Source organism: Mobula birostris, chromosome 32, assembly GCF_030028105.1.
Source record: "Mobula birostris isolate sMobBir1 chromosome 32, sMobBir1.hap1, whole genome shotgun sequence".
In the NCBI taxonomy this organism is placed as follows: Eukaryota; Metazoa; Chordata; class Chondrichthyes; order Myliobatiformes; family Myliobatidae; genus Mobula; species Mobula birostris.
In genome coordinates, this window is record NC_092401.1 from 17809529 (window position 1) to 17829408 (window position 19880).

Genomic DNA, 19880 nt, shown 5'->3' on the forward strand with positions numbered 1-19880 from the left:
CAGCAGTTTGTGAGATACTCAAACCACCCTGTCTGACACCAACAAATCATTCCATGGACAAAGTCACTTAGGTCACATTTTTTCCCCATTCTGATGTTTGATCTGAACAACAACTGAACCTCTGACAACACACATCAAAGTTGCTGGTGGACGCAGCAGGCCAGGCAGCATCTCTAGGAAGAAGTACAGTCGACGTTTCGGGCCGAGACCCTTCGTCAGGACTAACTGAAAGAAGACCTAGTAAGAGATTTAAAAGTGAGAGGGGGAGATCCAAAATGATAGGAGAAGACAGGAAGGGGAGGGATGGAGCCAAGAGCTGGACAGGTGATTGGCAAAAGGGATATGAGAGGATCATGGGACAGGAGGCCCAGGGAGAAAGAAAAGGGGGAGAGGGGGAAAAATCCCAGAGGATGGGCAAGGGGTGCAGTGAGAGGGACAGAGGGAGAAAAAGGAGAGAGAGCGAAAGAATGTGTGTATATAAATAACGGATGGGGTACGAGGGGGAGGTGGGGCATTAGCAGAGTTTGAGAAGTCAATGTTCATGCCATCAGGTTGGAGGCTACCCAGGCGGAATATAAGGTGTTGTTCCTCCAACCTGAGTGTGGCTTCATCTTTACAGCAGAGGAGGCCGTTTTTGCAAACTGAACCTCTGAGCCATGCTTTGATGCACTGAGTTGCTGCCACATAATTGGCTGATTAGCTATTTGTCAATGTACAGGTGAACCTAAAAAAGTGGCCACTGACTGTATATGAGAGGAGTATACCACAGTCATGGTGATGCATATGCCTGTGGAGAAAGCCTTAGCTCGGTATATCTACACAAAAGTTAGCAATATGTGGTAAGCCTTTCATCCCACAATGTTCATGCCAGCCCTCAACTACCAATCAGCACTAATCCCGTTTACCAACGGTTGGTCTGTAACCTCCTGAGCATTAGTAATTCAAGTGCTCGTCTAGATACTACTCAGATTGTGTGAGAGCACCTATCTCTATCACCCAATCAGGCAGTGCACTATAGATTCTCTCCACTCTGTGTGTGAAAAAGCTCTTCCTCACAGCCTCCATTAAACCCTTACCCTAAACCTCTTTCCTCTTCCTCGGAGCCTCCATTAAACCCTTACCCTAAGCCTCTTTCCTCTACTTTCAGATAGGTCTGCTGAGGGGAAGAATTTCCTCCTTTCCGCCCTGTCTCTGTCCCTGGAGTATCTCTGTGTGAAGTGAGCAATTGTACCATGATGAAAGCTTTAGGAATTTGAACAGTGTTACCATTTGATCAAACCAGAGGAAAGGATAAAGAATGTACTCTGTTCAAGGATCAATACCCAGCAGCCAGATAGTGTGGAAGCAAGTCATCCTCGATCTGCGTGACTGCCTAAGAAGCAAAAGTGAAGAGAGGGGGGTAATATCGTATGTTGTGGGTGGAGAAGGAAGAGCTTCCTCTCAATAATGAGAGGGGATAGTGGTGTAACTCATTGTGGAGAGATGAAGAGCAGAGTCTATCAATATGGTTAGCAATATTGGAGTATAATATTAAGGGAAATTGGGATAGCAATTCATATCTGTGCATTGGAGGATAGCAGTATTCTTCATTGTAGAAATAGGGATAGTGATGAACGTTTTCCTAGGGTGGCATTGGCTAGCATGAGAGGACATAATTTTAAGGGGAAAGTAAAGGGGGAAGATCAAAGGTAGGTTTTTTTTTACAAAAAGAGTGGTAAGTACATGGAATGCATTGCTAGGGTTGGTGGTGAGACAGAGACAGGGTAGATGTTTAGAGAAATTTAAGAGACTCTTACATGGGCACATAGATGAAAGAAAAATGGATGGCAGTGTGAGTAGGAGAACTCTGCCATGGACCATCCCAAGCCAAGATGCACAAAGAGGAGGGCTCGGCATGGGGCTAGCAACACAATCCCATAAAAACCCAGTGCTACAGAAGCTCCAAAGACCTCATCCTTGGGAGAGGAAGGATTTAGGAAGACGAGCTACACTTGGGGATAACGTGACAGAGGACTCTGTTGAGCTGCTGTCAGTAGCCTATGCCTAGTGGGGGTGATGGACTTAAGAAGAAGAAGAAGATAAGGATGGGAAGGGTTAGATTGAGCTTGTAGTTGGTTAAAAAGTCGGCATAACTTTGTGGGTTGAAGAGCCTGTATATTATTCCGTGTTTTATGGATGGTAGGGACTGTGGTAATGTATTAATGTAGAAATGGAATAGTGATATGGTTACAGTGCACAGAGGGTACTGTAAAGTGATGCCTCAAAAAGGCAGCATCCATCATTAAGGATCCCATAACCCAGGACGTGCCCTCTTCTCATTGCTACCATCAAGCAGGAGGTACAGGAGCATGAATGTACACACTCAATGTTTCAGGAACAGCTTCTTCCCCTCCACAATCAAATTTCTGAATGGACAATAAATCCATAAACACCACCTCATTATTGTTTTCCCTCTCTTTTTGCGCTACTTATTTAATTTAATTTTTTAATGTATGTTTATTGCAATTTGTTTTTTTTAATATTACGTATTGCAATGTACTGTTGCCGCAAAACAACAAATTTCACAACATGTGCCAGTGATATTAAACCTGATTCTGATCATGTGGTTTATATCTTCAACTGAAAAGTGCTGAGGGTGCTATAATGGTGTAGATTAAAGTGAAGAACAGAGAGCAATATGTATCACTGTGTGGGCCACCCTTTCAAGTTATCACCAGGTGTACTCCATCTTCTTAATCCTTCCACTTATCCATATTTATCAGGAACATTGCTTATACAGGGCCTTTAGCATTGTCAATGATCCCTCCAAACCATCCATCAATCTCTTTGACCCCTACCATCAGGCAGGAGGTACCATAGCATTAGGACAATAAGTGTTAGGATGGGAAACAGCTTCTTCCCCCGGGCCATAAGACTACTGAACTCCCTCCTGCCACACAGGTCTCATCATGTATGAAGCATCAGTAGCATTATACTGTTTACTTTTTAACTTATATCTTATAATTTTTATATATTTTTATATCTTATAATTTGTTACACACACAAAATGCTGGAGGAACACAACAGGTCAGGCAAGATCTATGGAAATAAATAAACAGTTGATGTTTGGGCTGAGACCCTTCTTCAAGACTTTTCCCACCCACCTTTGTTAATTTATTTGTGGTAATGTTACTTTGTGTTGTATGTGTGAGTAATACATACTGTGTTGTGTGCCTTGGTCCTAAGGAAAGTTCATTCATTTGGTGATATATGTGTGTACAGTTGAAGGACAATGAACTGAACTTGAACTTAAGTTCAACTTGGAGACAGAAATAACTATTAGTGTGAGCTCAGTGCTAATTTTGTATATTAGTATGTGAAACAATCATAGTTGTTCATATTGTAAAATGAGGAACTAATTCAGTGAGAATGAGGAGTTTGTTTTGCATACAAAACCATAAAGATATAGGAGCAGAATTAGGCCATTTGGGCCCATTAAGTCTGCTCCACCATTTCATCATGGCTGATGCATTTTTCCTCTCAGCCCCAATCTCCAGCCTTCTCCATATTCCTTCATGCCCTGACCAATCAAGAATCTAGCAAACTCAGCCTGTCAATATACATAAAGACTTGGCCTCCACAGCCACCTGTGGCAATGAATTCCAGGGATTCGCCACTCTGTGGCTAAAGAAACTCATCCTCATCTCCTTTCTAAAAGGACACTGCTCTGTTCTGAGGCTGTGTCCTCTGGTCTAGACTCCCACCATAGAAAACATCCTCCCCACATCCACTCTATCGAGACCTTTCAGCATTCGATAGGTTTCAGTTAGGTCACCCTCATTCTTCTGAATTCCGGTGAATAAAGGCCCACAACTATCAAACGCACTTCATAGAACAAGCCAATCCTGGAATCATCTTCCTGTGTCTCCTTTGAACCTCCTCCTGTGTCAGCACACCCTTTTTAAGGTAAGGGCCTGAAACTGCTCTCAACACTCCAAGTGGGGCCTCACCAGTGCTTTATAAAGCCTCCACATTACATTCTTGCTTTTATATTCTAGTCCTCTTGAAATGAATACTAACATCACATTTGCCTTCCTCACCACCAACTCAACCTGCAAATTAACCTTTGAGGAATCCTGCACAAGGACTCCCAAGTACCCTTGCACCTTGATTTTTGAATTTTCTCTCCATTTACAAAATAGTCTACCCTCTTATTTCTTCTGCTAAAATGCATGACTGTACACTTCCCAACACTGTATTCCACATGCCACTACTTAGACAGATTAGGAGAATGGGCAAAGTCCTTCTGTAGCCTCTCTACTTCCTCAAAACTACTTGTCCCTCCACCTATCTTTGTTATCTTTTGCAAACTTTGCAACAAATTCATCAATTCCATCATCCAATTCATTAACAGACTCCTGTGGAACACCACTGGTCACTGGCAGCCAACCAGAAAAGGCTGTCTTTATTCCCACTCTTTGCCTCCTGACAATCCGCCACTACTTTATTCATGTTAGTATCTTTCCTGTAATGCAATGGGCTCTTAACTTGTTAAGCAGCCTCATATGTGGCACCTTGTCAAAGCCCTTCTGAAAATCCAAGTACACAACATCCACCAACTCTCTTGTCTATCCTGTGTGTTATTTCTTTAAAAATTTCCAGCGTATTTGTCAGCAAGATTTTCCCTTGAGTAAACTATGCTGACTACAGCCTATTTGATCAGGTACCTCCAAGTACCCAGAAACTGCATCTTTAACAATTGACTCCAAAATCCTCACTGACTAACTGGCGTATAATTTCCTTTCTTCTGCCTTTCTCTATTCTTGAAGACATTTGCAATTTTCCAGTTTTTCAGAACCATTCCAGAATCTACTAATTCTTGAAAGCTCATTACTAATGCCTCCACAATCTCTTCAGCTACCTCTTTCGGAACCCTGGAGTGTACACCATCTGGTCCAGGTGGCTTATCAATCTTCAGACCTTTCAGTTTCCCAACAGCCTTCTCCATAGTAATGGCAACTTCACACCCTTCTGCCCTTGAGACTTGCGAGCTTCCGGCATACAAATACTACTTCAGTTCGTCTTCCATTTCCTTGCCCGCACTACTACCTTTCCAGATCGTTTTTCTGTAGTCTGATATCCACTCTCTCCTCTTTTACATTTTATGTATCTAAGAAACTTCTGGTATCCTCTTTAATATTATTGACTAGCATACTTTCATATTTCATCTTTTACCTCTTAATGACTTCTTTAGTTTCCCAATCCTCTAAATTCCCACTAATTTTTGCTCTGTTATATGTCTTCTCTTTGGCTTTTATGTTGGCTTTGGCTTTGAATTCTCTCGTTAGCCATGATTGTGTCATCTTTCCTTTAGAATACTTCTTTGTCTTTGGGTTGTATATATCATGTGCCTTCTGAATTGCTTCCAGAAATTCCAGCCATTGGTACACTGCCATCAACGCTGCCAATGATCTTTTCCAATCAATTTTGGCCAACTCCTCTCCTCAGTACTTCCCTTCACTCCACTGTAGTACTAACACATCTGACCTTAGCTTCTCCCTCCCAAATTTCAGGATGAATTATATTATGATCTTTTTCCCAAGGGTTCTTTTATCTTAAGCTCTCGAATCCATTCTGGTTCATTGCACAATATAATGCTCTCCTTACCCCCATATCATGTGGAGATAGATGGGGGTGAGCATTATATTTTGGAGAAGAGGCTTGGGAATATATAAAAGGGGAGTAACAGTCCCTGGCTTGTGGAGAGGGAATATCAGTGAGAGTTTGCAGTATGAATAGCAGTCGATTAGAAAGGCAGGTAGCAATGTACATCAGTGTGGAGAGAGAAAATGCAGTGTATGCAACGGAGTGATTCTTAATAATATTATCCACCTCTACACCCTTCCACACTTGCACTAATGTAAAGAAAGCATGTGGTATACTTGCCTTTTTAGTTAAGGTATTGAGTTCAAAAGTTAGGAAGTTGTGTTGCAGCTTTGTAGGACTCTATGACATCTGGAGTATTGCATTCATTTCTGGTTGCAAGAATATCAGAATAGTGTGGAGGATTTGGAGAGGGTATAGAAGAGCTTTGCTAGGATGTTGCCCGGATTGGAGGCCATATGCTATAAAAAGACACACACAAGTGCTGGAGGAACTCAGCAGATCAAGCAGCATCTATGAAAATGAATTAACTTTCAGTATTCCAGGCCAAGAACCTTCTTCAGGACTGGAAAGAAAGGGGGAAGACGCCAGAACTAAAAGATGGGAGGAGGGGAACTGGGAATGCCAGAAGATGATAGGTGAAGCTGGGTGGGTGGGAAAGGTAAAGGCTGGAGAGGAAGGAATTTGATAGAGGAGGGTGGGCCATGCAGGAAAGATGATAAGTGATTGAACACAAACTTGGGTTTCTGGTTTGTTTTCCTCTGAAGCTTTGAAGGTAGGGAGAGATCTGCTAGAAATTTATAAGATTATGAGAGACATGGTAGACAGCTGGTATCTTTTTCCCCAGGGCATGCATTTAACATGAGAGGGAATGTTGAAAGATGTGCAGGGTAAGCTACTTTTTTGCAGAGAGCAGTGGGTGCCTGTAATGCGCTGCCAAAGGTAGTGGTGGAGGAAAATACTACAGAGATGTTTAAGAGGCTCTGAGATAAGCATAAAAATGTGCAAACGGAAGGGATTAAGGTATAATTAGCACAGCACCATGACCCAAAGGTCCTCTTTCTGTGCTGTGTTTTCCAAGTTGTGTAAGCACAGGCACATAGCACATTCACAAGTGTTATGTACCCGGTAACTGGGTTGCCAAACCAGCAGAAATGGATCACTCAGTTGGAGTCTGGATTACTAGAACTAAGAAAGTTTTATTAAAGAAACAAGCAACACAGTAATCGAAAGGATAATAAATGCAACAGTTCAGCAATGATAAACACACGTGCACAGAATTAAGATAACAGCATCAATCAAGCTCTATTGTTGTCTAGGGGTAAATGACCAATTTCAAAGTGACACAAAGTTCAGTCCAATTTAGTTCAGTTCGCAGTAATCGTTGCCATGGCGATGGACAACGTGGGGGGAGGGAGAGAGAGAACGAGAACGACTGATCATTCAGACACGGCTTCCACTCACAGACCAGCGATATTGCTCACAAGCAGCTTTCGGGCGGGTCCTTTGTGATGTCACCTGAGGTCACCGACTGTGACCCCTCCTCCAGATGCGGTCGATCCTCTGCAGTGAACCCGGCACCCAAGCGAGGGTGGACACACACTGGGTTCCTGCTGATCGTACCTTTCCACCCTGTGCGTTGTCCGGTACTTCCCACCGACTGGTGAGAGGCGCACCGCTTCCAGGGTCTCGTTACCTCGGGTGTCGTGTGTGTCCTGCCTTAGCGAACCTGTCCCTTTTTATCCCCCTGCTGGGGTATCACCTGTCCATCACTTCAAACAGTTCAGGGTTCAAAGGGGGAGCCGATCTTGACAATACCCAGACTGATGCTCCAAATGCTGCTTCATTGTGTGCCTTATCTCTCCTTCCCCTGAGGACAGGTGGCAGACCAACTGCTGATGCCACTGATGCTAGCCCAGGCCAGCAAACACCTTAATTTATGTGTATTCTCGTCACACAAGTAAAACGTAACTGTACATAATATACAGAGCCAGGAGAGGGAAGGGGAAGAGTCAGCTACTAGAGAGTACCCCTGTGGCTGTAACCCTTGACAATAAGTACTCCTGTTTGAGTACTGTTGGGGCGGGGGGGACGGCCTACCTGGGGGAAAGCAACAGTGGCCGTGCCTCTGGCACAGAGTCTGGCCCTGAGGCTCAGAAGGGTAAGGAAAGGAAGAGGAAGGCAGTAGTGATAGTGGTTGTGAAGATGCAGTCCTTTATTAAGGATGAGATTTCGGGTTACTTGGAGGTACGTGATGAAATAGACCAAAGTCAGCATGGCTTACTTAAGGAGAAATCTTGCCTGACTAATCTGTTGGAATTCTTTGAGAAAATAACAGACAGGATAGACAAAGGAGAGTCAGTGGATGTTAACACGAGGAAATCTGCAGATGCTGGAATTTCAAGCAACACACATAAAAGTTCCTCTTCCTAGAGATGCTGCTTGGCCTGCTGCATTCACAAGCAACTTTTATGTGTGTTGTCAGTGGATGTTGCTTACTTGGATTTTCAGACGGTCTTTGACAAGATGCTGCACATGAAGCTGCTTAACAAGATAGTGCCCATGATATTAGAGAAAAGATACCAACATGGATTAAAAAAATTGGCTTACTAGCTGGAGACAGAGTGGAAATAAAAGGGTCCTTTTCTGGTTGATTGCCGATGACTGGAGGTGTTCCACACTGGTCGGTGTTGGGACTGCTTCTTCTCACATTATATGTCATTGATTTAGATGACGGAACGGATGGCTTTGCTGGTAATACTAAGGCAGGTGGAGGGAGAGTAGTGTTGAGGAAGCAGGGAGTCTGAAGTTTTAGGAGAATGGGCAAAGAAGTGGCAGATAGAATACGGTGTTGAGAAGTGATGCATTTTGGTAGAATAAATAAAGGAGTAGACTATTATCTAAATGGAGAAAATTCAGAAATCAGAAGTGCAAAGAGATTTGGGAGTCCTCATGCAGGATTTCCTAAAGGTTAACTTGCAGGTTGAGTTAGTGGCAAGAAAGGCAATGGTAATGTTAGCATTCTTTTTGAGAGGACTAGAATATAAAAACAAGGGTTTAATAATGCTGAGGGTTTATAAGACATTTGTCAGACCACACTTTGAATTTAGTGAGAAATTTGGGGCTCCATATTTGGGAAACGATATATTGACATTGAGTGGGTTCACAAGAATGATCCCTCAAATGGAAGGGTTAACAGGAAGAGTGTTTCATGGCCATGGCCTGTACTCGCTGAAGTTTAGAAGAATGGGAGGGGAGTGGGATCTCATTGAAACCTATCAGATATTGAAAGGCCTGGACAGAGAGGATGTTTCCTACAGTGGGAGAGTCTAGAACAAGAGGGCACAGCCTCAGAACAGAAGGATGTCTCGTTAGAACAGACATGGAGCAGGAATTTCTTTAGCCAGAGGGTGTTGAATCTGTGGAATTCATTGTTATGGAGGCCAAGTCATTGGGTATATTTCAAACAGAGGCTGATAGATTTTTGATTAGTAAGGGCATCAAAGGCTATGGTGAAAAGGCAGGAGAAGGGGGTTGAGAAGGGTAATAAATTAGCCATGATTGAATGGTAGAGCAGATGCGATGGGCTGAATGGCTTAATTCTGCTCCTATCTCTTATGGTTTTATGGAAATTACCAAAACTGCAAGCTAGAGAGACTGTACCCGAGGTTGCTGCTGGCATAATGAAGGGATGGGAGTATGACTGCATTTTGGGGATTTTCACTTGGTGTTGTATTTTTTGATTCCTTTCTGTTCACAGCCAGAAAGGATCGATCCTCCTGATCCAACCAAACCCGATTATGACATCAGAGCGGACGTTTGGAGTCTGGGAATTTCACTGGTAAGGAAGCATGAGCAATCTGCATTAGACTTGTACTCTTCTTTTATATACTGGTCAGTGTAACCACACTAGCATATGTACTTGTCCTAACTATAGTACAAACTGTTGCAATTGGTGTAATTCACCATAGCACACTGGTATAGTCACTATCTAGTATGCTGTATAGAGAACTGAGAGAGTGGAACAATTGTAGAGGTGGAATCAGATGGGGGAAGGATGATGAACAAATGGAATACCCTTGTTATTTTAGTCATTTCTTTTTAGAATTGTTCAACATAGAAGAGCACTGAATCAATCTAGGAAAGACAGTAGCAATGAGAAGGAGTCTTCCTTGCACATATTTCATCTGATGCATCAGACTTTACAGGTGTATTGTCATTACTGAAGAACCTGAATGCTTTGTCTTGTTTGTACGCTATTGTACCACCATCTCTGTTGGATATGTCCTCGGGTAGGACATGTATAATTCTGTGTCATGCTACTGCTAATCCAACCAGTGGGATAACTCTTCTGATGAGGAGACTGGTCCCCATATGCTTGCTAGGAGAGATCTCTGAAGTCATCTATGGCTGAATGTATTGCCTAGTTCAGTGCTGGAAGGTCCATTTGGTTATGTTCTTTGTTGTCTATGTTGTAGCAGAATAAAAATGTACATTCTGTCAATCCACTCATTGTGCTCCTGAGATATTAAATGGAAATGTGTTTTCTACAGCAGATCTTAATGTACAGGTTGTGATGATAGGGCACTATCACAAATGTACTGAGTCATCTGGCACCTTTTGTGGACCAAGTACCCATAATGGCCAGGGCTAGTGTGGGTTATATTGAAGGATGTCCAGTGGTGTCCAAAAGAAGTTTGAGTCGGGGATGAGGACTTTGTTCCCTGCATCAGATGTATTCTACACTTAACTACATTATGGATTTGTACCTGGAGCAACATGTGTCAGCTCGGATGATGTAAAATGAATTGGGGACAGTTTTGCTAAGTCTTTGTGAAGGGGAAGGATAGTGCTGCTCCTGACTTTAATTGTCTTATGGAGGAGTATGTAATCATGGTGAGTGACGGTAGAATGCAGGGTGTGCCTGCATTGATGGCCGAATTTTGTGTGGTCCTCTGGCAGTGCTTTTCCGTGGCTGCTAGCATGTTTCCCGCTGTCAGTGGCTGTGCAAGCTGAAGAGCAGAAAGCACACTGATTGAGTAATGTCCTGACTCAGGTCACTTTTGTTTTACTTTTCAGGATAAGGGCATAGTCAGCAAGTCCAGTGTTTATTTTCAATCCTAATTGTCCTTGAGATGGTGGAGATGAGAACTACTGCAGTCCTTCTGATGAAGGTGCTGCTCCTCATTGTTGGTTAAAGTGTTTTACGCTTTAGAACCAGCTAAAGGAGCAATGGTATTTTCCAAGTCAGGGTGGTGTGTGACTGCTAAACCAGTAGAAGCGGAAGTAATTTGGAATTTATGTTTTAATTCATGCACTGTAGAATGAAATAATTACCTGTTTCTATCAAATCAATTGAGGAATTCCGTGATTCAATATGTTCCTCTAACCAAGCTGTACATCTTTCTGCAGGTTGAACTCGCTACAGGGCAGTTTCCATATAAAAACTGTAAAACAGATTTTGAAGTTTTAACAAAGGTGCTGCAGGAAGATCCTCCTCTGCTTCCTTCAAGCATGGGCTTCTCAATGGACTTCCAGTCATTTGTAAAAGATTGGTGAGTAAAACCTGGGAATATCTTACAATGCAATTTTTTTTTACATAACGTCTGTTTATTTTCTCCCCACTACTAATGGAGTGAAATCTGCATCTAGGTGGCCACCATTAAAGTGGCCAGGGGTTTTATGAGACAGTGGCACTGATAAATGTTGTTATTTTATAAAGTAATGTGTAGTAGCTTAGTTGGTGATGCAAATAAAATAAGTTCAAGGATTTGTAAACTGGAGTTTGAATTGGCGAATTTTCTATATTGATGAACATTTTCAAACTGCAAATGCCAACAGTTCTTTGTGTTACAAGGAAATGGCATGGAATGGAACTAACAAAAGTGGCTGAGGAAAGACTTTTCCTTTAAGCACCTTGACCACGTTTCACACAGGTCCTCACTCTTTCTTAATCACTCTTGCTTCATAACTTCTCCTGCCCTCTCTCCTTTAAATTTATAATCCTATCTGTCACAAAACTCTCCTCTGCATGACCTATTCATCCAAGTTGAAATTAAATCATGTTAAGACCTGTAGTTTCCTTGGTCCTGTGATCTCAAACACATCCTTTGATTTCCTGAGCCTAGCTTCTAGTTTCTCATAAATGGTGAAAGTCACAAACAAGGGGTCATAGTTATAAGGTGCTGGTCATTTAACTGAGGTGCATAGAAAGGGGAGGGAGGTTGAATCTTTGGAATTCCCTGCCCCCAAGGGTGGAGGAGACCAGGTTATTAACTTAATCTAAGGTGGAGATCGAAATCTGAAAGATCCATGAATTAAGGATTCAGGGAACTAGCACAGAAGAGGAGTTGAGACTAGTATAAATAAGCTATGATCGTAATGAATGCCGGGACATGCTTGAGGCTGACCTACTGCTCCTGTTTTTGTGTGATCTCTGTCTATTTCCTTATAGCACTTACACACATCATTTGCCCTCCGTTTACCATGCTTCCTCTGATTTACAGAGCAATTCCCTGACTCTAGCCTCACTATTCTCCTGTCTTCCGTCATCGTTCACCTCCGTGTAGTGGCCCAGTCTTCACACCTTTATGTTGAGGGATTGCAGACTTTGATATTTCTCACGCATAGCCCACTTATCTATTAATTTAGAACTCTCTTGATTTCCTAGTTTACGTCAAGAACTTGCCTCACCTTTTTTGAAGAAATAATTTTGAGGGCAAAAATAACCTTTGGGTTCTTTTCTCCTTAACCAGTCAGAAGCACAACAGTTAGCCCTGCTGCCTCACACCTCCAGATACTTCAGTTTGATCCTGACCATAGGTGCTGTGTGGAGTTCGTATGTTCTTCCTGTGACTATGAAGGTTTCCTCTGAATGCTCTGGTTTTCCTCCTCATCCCAAAGGTGTGCAGTTAGTCGGGTAATTGACCTCTCTAAATTGTACCTAGTGTAGGTGGGTGACGGTAGAACCAGGGGAGGAGAGAGGAGAGAGGAGAGAAGGGAAGTGGAGGGGTAGTTGCTAGGATGCAAGAATAAGGATCAGTGTAATCAGTGATTTGTTACTTGGCATTCTATCTGGATGCATTATGACTCGATATGGCGACTGCTGTTCATATGACTACAAGAAACTGCAGAGTGCTGTGGACACAGCTCAGTACATCATGGGAACCAGCCTGCTCTCTATGGCCGCCGTCTATACTTCTTGCAGTTTATTGTTTTTTTAAAAATTGGAACAGGGACTGTTTCTGTTTCTGCCCAAATACACCATATCCACGACACCGATACTGTTCCCAAACTCTGTAAGCCCAGATACAGCATATCCATGACACCCGTACTGTTCCCAAACTCTGTAAACCCAGATACACCATATCCACGACACCCGTACTGTTCCCAAACTCTGTAAACCCAGATACACCATATCCATGATACCCGTACTGTTCCCAAACTCTGTAAACCCAGATACACCATATCCACGACACCCGTACTGTTCCCAAACTCTGTAAACCGAGATACACCATATCCATGACACCCATACTGTTCCCAAACTCTGTAAACCCAGATACAGCATATCCACGACACCCATACTGTTCCCAAACTCTGTAAACCCAGATACAGCATATCCACGACACCGATACTGTTCCCAAACTCTGTAAACCCAGATACACCATAACCACGACACCCGTACTGTTCCCAAACTCTGTAAACCCAGATACACCATATCCACGACACCCATACTGTTCCCAAACTCTGTAAACCCAGATACACCATATCCACGACACCTGTACTGTTCCCAAACTCTGTAAACCCAGATACACCGTATCCATGACACCCATACTGTTCCCAAACTCTGTAAACCCAGATACACCATATCCATGACACCCGTACTGTTCCCAAACTCTGTAAACCGAGATACACCATATCCATGACACCCATACTGTTCCCAAACTCTGTAAACCCAGATACACCATAACCACGACACCCGTACTGTTCCCAAACTCTGTAAACCCAGATACACCATATCCATGATACCCATACTGTTCCCAAACTCTGTAAACCCAGATACACCATATCCACGACACCCGTACTGTTCCCAAACTCTGTAACCCCAGATACACCATATCCATGACACCCATACTGTTCCCAAACTCTGTAAACCCAGATACACCATATCCACGACACCCATACTGTTCCCAAACTCTGTAAACCCAGATACACCATATCCACGACACCCATACTGTTCCCAAACTCTGTAAACCCATTATAGTGACGATGTAGCTGAAACTGAGAGTGACTTCCTCGTCTTGGGTACTCAGTCTTGAAAAGCAACCATCTGTCAATCTGCCCTTGTTCTAAGTATCTTCTTCATCCAACTCAAGTAGGAAATTGCTAGAAAGACAACTGACCTCAGTAGGTTTGATTGTTTGAGCTGGATCAGAAATTAAAATTTTAAAAATGTCCTATGTCAAACCAAATCTGATTATTTCCAATTTTAGCAAGGCACATGAGCTCCAACAGGCAGTGTGTCTTTCTCCATGAACCTGTATGTATGCTTGGCACCTGTGTTCTGCTTTAACATGGGTCAGCTAGGTTTCTCTCCCAGTCTGGGTACAGCCATGAAACCGATTACAAAAACATCATATGGTGCTACCATTAAATTAGGCAGGGCTCCAGAGAAACTCTCACTACTGTTTACCATCTCTCATTAACATCGGGGCTCTGCTTTGTACCGTTCTATCTGAACAGAAACGCCCAGTATCAAAAGTGGAAGTGATACTCCGTGTGAAATCGAAGGAGCCCTCAAAGGTTAACCACATACATATTCTGTGTTCTATACCTTTACTTCATCATCTCGATTACTGAGGTCATCTATATTTGGTACAGTCTCCTCTATAAATCTAGTTTTGATAAGCTCTGCAGAGTATTCACTTTTAGTCCATAAGAGTGACGATGAGTTCTCATTTACCTGCCAGTTCTCCATTCCACTCGCACTCTTAAGCTGTCTGACTGCGGCCTCCTGTACTGTTGCAAAAAGGTTTAACGCAGGGGAATGGGAACCAGTGTGCTACTTTAGACGATAGAGCGGTTGGTGTAGAGGTAGAGGGAGTGTATAGAGGTACTGCAAGGAGGCATAGGGCATAATTGTAGTCAGTTGGATGGGTGAAATACTCAAAAGATTCTGCAGATGCTGGAAATCCAGAGCAACTCACATATAAACGCTGAAGGAACTCAGCAGGTCAGGCAGCATCTATGAAAGTGAATAAGCAGTTGCGAAGAGCTCATCAAAACTAGACTTATAGTGGAGACTGCACCAAGTATGAGTGACCTCAGTAATCAAGATGATAAAGTAATAGTTGAAAGGTGGCTATTTTAATGCAAGAAGTTTTAGGAACATGTGTGATAAGCTTAGAGCATGAATCAGTACATGAAACTACAACACTGTGGCCATGCAGAGACTTGGCCCAAGCGTTTTTGTGGTATCTTGAAGGATTTGGTGAACTGGACTCACGAGAATGCAGGTACAGCTGCGGCGACTATTGCTGGAGTGGACTTGGTGTCCACTTGAAACTTTGGCCTGGATCGAAGTGGCGGGGCCCCAGCCTGAGAGCAAGAAATAAATTAATGATTAGCCAATTTTAGTGCCAAGCCAGATTAAAAGATCAAGGCATCAAGGGCAAAGGGGGAACAGGTATTCTGTTTACTACTCCATGAGACTTTATTTGCCTCAGCGCTGAATTGGCTCCGAGACTGTGGCCGACAGGAGCCCTGAACTGGCTCAGTGGATATGGACTCACATCCAGGGACTCTCCAGTTCAAGTTCTATGTCTTATTTGTTTTATGTTTTTTATTGTTTGCACAATTTGTTTTTTTTTTCCTGCACATTTTGTGTGACGGTCTTTGTTCTGTGGGTTTTTTCGTGGATTCTATTGTGATTCTTTGTTTTGTGGCTGCCTGCAAAAATACAGATCTCAAGATTGTGTACGGTATTGCTTACTTTGATAAAAAAAAATGCACTTTGAACTTTGGCTGTCACAATGGCAGGAATGCAGCCATATATTCTGGGGTTTAGATCTTTCAAAGAGGACAGAGAGGGAAGTAAAAAAGTTGGGGAGTGGCATTGTTAATGAGAGATATTATTACAATTGCAGAAAGGGAGGACATCATGGAGGGATTTTCTCTTAAGTCAGTGTGGATGGAAATAATCACTATTATGAGCATTATGAACTTGTAAACTACTCAGGTTATGGACAGTTCACAGAACCTTGCCGTTATTTTAGGAAGACCTATAGCCTGAATATTCTCATAAAGCCAGTACTATCCTGGCATGAGCTCTTTGGCTTGTCCCAATTGAAATGAACGTTAAAATTTCCAATAAATCTAATTAGCCTTTATTTTCAATTTATCTGCCTACATTTCTTTCTTTTCTTTTCTTTTCCTATTAGCCTTACAAAGGATCACAGGAAGAGACCAAAATACAACAAATTGCTTGTGAGTATTCCTTTGTGATGTTTGCTTGTGAGTATTCCTGAAACATTATAGTAGGTCCATATGGTCGTGGCCTGGGATAAAAGCAGATTTGGTTCTCGGGTTAAATTAAGATTCAAGCATTCACTAAAAGACTTGCTTGTGAATATTCACTCCACATTTCATCTGATTTGCTCTGCTTGCATGATGTATTCTTCATAACTGCATAATATCGAGAGGTGCTTTCAGCAGTCTTGTAACTACTTCAACAAGGAACGACGGCTTCTTACAATGGTTCTGGATAATGGGCTGCATTTAGAAGCAGTAATCTCAGTGTAACATATTTCAGTTTGGCAAGAACAACTTAAAGTCAGACTCAGATCCTTGACTCGGGAGAAGAAAATAGTGAAAAGGGACTTTCTCTGCCTTCCTGAGAGAAATTGATAGGGACTGGTAACTAGGTTAACAGTGGGTTAATAGCAGGTAGCAAAAGGAATGCTGAAAGTATACTCAAGGAGAGGAGAAGGTTCGTCAACCTTGAGATGCTGTAGAAGGTACAGTTGCAAGAAAAAGTTTGTGAACTCTTTGGAATTTCCTGGTTTTCTGCATTAATTACTCTTAAAATGTGGTCTTGTCTTCATCTAACACAATAGTACACAAACAAAATTTGTCTAAACTAAAAACTAATAATTGTAGTTTTCATGTCTTTATTGAATGCATTTTCAAATCATTCACAGTCCAGGCTGGAAAAAGTATGTGATCCTTTGTATTTAATAACTGGTAGAACCTCCTGTCACAGCAGCCTCCACCAGATGTCTCCTGAATCTGCTGATCAAACTTGCAAAATGGGGAGGAGGAATTTTAGATCATCCTTTCAAACAAAACTGTTTCGGTTCATCAAAATTTTTGTGATACCTTGCATGACCAGCCCTCTCCAGGTTATGCCACAGCACCTCAAATGGGTTAAGGACTGGACTCTGACTTGGCCATTCCAAAACACCAGTTTTCTCCTTTTTAAACCATTTTGTTGTTGATTTACTCTTGTGTTTCGGATCATTGTCTTATTGCACCATCCAACTTCATTAAGATTCAGGTGGCCGACCCCTATCCTGACATGCTCCCACTATGCTTCACAGTTGGGATGAGATTTTGGTGTTAGTGAGCAGTGCCCTTTTTCCTCCAAACAAAGCTGCATGCATTTCTGCCAAAAAGTTTAACTTTTATCTCATCTGTCCACAGAACATTGTCGCAGTAACATTGTGGAACATCCAGGTGGTCTTTTGCAAACTTGAGATGTGTAACAATGTTGTTTTTTTGGGAGAGCAGTAGTTTCCTTCATGTGTCCTTCCACGAACATCATTCTTGTTTTTCTTACAGTGGTCACATGAATGGAGACTTTAGCAAATTCTAGAGATTTTTGCAGAACTCTTGCTGTTACCCTTGGGTTCTTTTTCACCTTCTTCAGCATTGCATGCTGTGCTCTTGGTGTGTTCTTTGCAGGACACCGACTCTTAGGAAGAATAGAAACGGTACTGAATTTCTTCTATTTATAGACAGTTTCTCTTACTGTGGACCGATGAACATTCAGGTCCTTAGAAATGTTCTTGTAGCCTTTTCCAGCTTCGTACATTTCTACAATTCTTCCTCTAACATCCTCTGAAAGTTGTTTTGGTCGAGGCATGGTGCACATAAATGGACCTTTCTTGAGAAGAGCAGTCTCTGTCAGTAACCTGACTTTGTGTGTCTTTTTCATAGGGCGGGGTACCTCTACAACCCACACCTCCAATCTTAGTTCGTTAATTGGAAAACCTGGCTCCAAATAACTTTTGTAGATAACATTATCCTAGAGGTTCACATACTTTTTTTGAACCTAGACTGTCATTGTTTAAATGGTGTACTCAGTATTGATGAGAAGTAGTACAGTTGTTTGCATGTTACTGGTTTAGGCAGATTGTGTTTGTCTATTATTGTGACTTAATGAAGATCAGACCACATTTTATGAGTAATTAATGCAGAAATCCAGGATGAAATGTCTATAATACTAGAGGACATGCATTTAAGGTGAGCGAGGTTAAATTCAAAGGAGATGTATGGGGCAATATTTTTTTTACACAATGAGTGTAAAATGTTAACTCTAATTTGCAATTACCAGTATATGCAAAAATCTTGTGCTGTGCAATTTTTGCCCAGTGACAATATGTGCGCACTGAATAATTTCTTCAATAAAACCAGTATAAATAAGCCAGTTCTAAAATCTGCAGACAAATCATTGCAAACTCCACGTTGTCAACACTGTCCGCATCAGAAACCGGAAAAGGAAATGTGATTGTGCACGATCGTGAAGTATGCTTAACATGCCCACAAGGTAAAGGGTGACAATCTGTAGTGCATAATTTAAATTCCATTGTGCACTTGTAGCAAAAGATGTGTGTTTGCACACACTTTAGGGGTAACGTTGGTGGGTGTCTTGGATGCACTGCCAGGGGTGGTAGAGGAGATAAATATGATAGAAATGTTTTAGAGATTCTTAGGGGGAGCAGGATTGCAGAGGATGGAGAGATATGGACATTGTTTAGGTGGAAGGGATGAGCTTAGCTGGGCATATAATTACTAGTCTAATTCAGCATAATGTCATTGGTCAAAGAACCTCTTCCTGTGCAGTGCTTTTCTATTTTCTGTCTTTTGTTGGAAAACATTTTATCCATCCAGTCCATACCATCATTCCTCCTAAAGGAGATCCTTTTAGAGTGCTACTGATGGGCAGAGGTGTGGAGAGAAACTGAAGGGATTAAACCCAGCAGAAAAGGAGGAATAAGGAATGATGTGACAGCATGGTACATAGCCTGGAGAAAACCTTGCAAGTTGTTTTTTTTTCAAATGCATCTTCTGTCTATGTCACCCTCTTTTTCCCTCCCCCTCCCTTGGTTGGCATCCCTCCCCTTCCCCCCTCCTCTCCCCTTCCCCCCTCCTCTCCCCTTCCCCCCTCCTCTCCCCTTCCTCCTCTCCCCTTCCCCCCTCCTCTCCCCTTCCCCCCTCCTCTCCCCTTCCCCCCTCCTCTCCCCTTCCCCCCTCCTCTCCCCTTCCCCCCTCCTCTCCCCTTCCCCCTTCCCATCTCTTGGCCTGCTCACTCCTTTTTTTCAGATGACATAGGTTGCAGGTTTGTGACTTCCTGTCGAAATGGCGTTGGTGAGTACCTGCAGTGCTTTTTGCTTGTCGCACACGGCAAAGCCACTGGTTCTAAAAGTAGTGAGTATTCAGAGTGGTGGAGGGGTTACCAACACTCATGAGCTGTTCCACTTCTGAATTTGTCTTATTAGAGAGATGATTGGGTTGAATGGTGCTTGCCACTTATGATCCTCTGACTAGATAATGATATGGTCCTGCTGCAAACACATTGTTTTGCAGCTTTACTTAGAGAAAGGTAACGGACTAAGGAAAAAGTTTGTTCTGGAGAGCATCATCACAGTGATTCCTTGGAGTGAAAGCTGGATTCCCTCTATAACGATTCTGTGGTGGTTACTCCTGCTAGTACTTCCCGTGGTAACTGTTGTAGGGAGTTTAGTAAAATGAATTTAAGAAAAGTTATCCTTTGCATTTTTCTCTCAGCATCTACTGCCGAACTTGGTATCTATATGCTTCTGGACTTGGCCAGTGACCAACTCAGAGCCACATCACTATACGCCTCCAATGAAGAGATTGAGGGATGGCACATTATCTTATTCTGGCTTTTTTCTATACTGAGTAAGCAGCTTTGACACCTCCCTTTTCTCTCTCTA

At 42.5% G+C, this 19880-nt stretch overlaps 1 protein-coding gene across 2 annotated transcripts in view; it reads left to right on the plus strand.

Moving 5' to 3' along the window:
- Nucleotides 1-19880, plus strand: part of map2k7 (mitogen-activated protein kinase kinase 7) — a 100985-nt gene that overhangs the window by 69175 nt on the left and 11930 nt on the right. For both annotated transcript variants that reach the window (XM_072248441.1, XM_072248442.1), the window contains 3 exons: nucleotides 9404-9484; nucleotides 11056-11198; nucleotides 16083-16128. In XM_072248441.1, the coding sequence (XP_072104542.1) occupies nucleotides 9404-9484; nucleotides 11056-11198; nucleotides 16083-16128 (270 nt within the window). The remainder of the gene's footprint in view (nucleotides 1-9403; nucleotides 9485-11055; nucleotides 11199-16082; nucleotides 16129-19880) is intronic.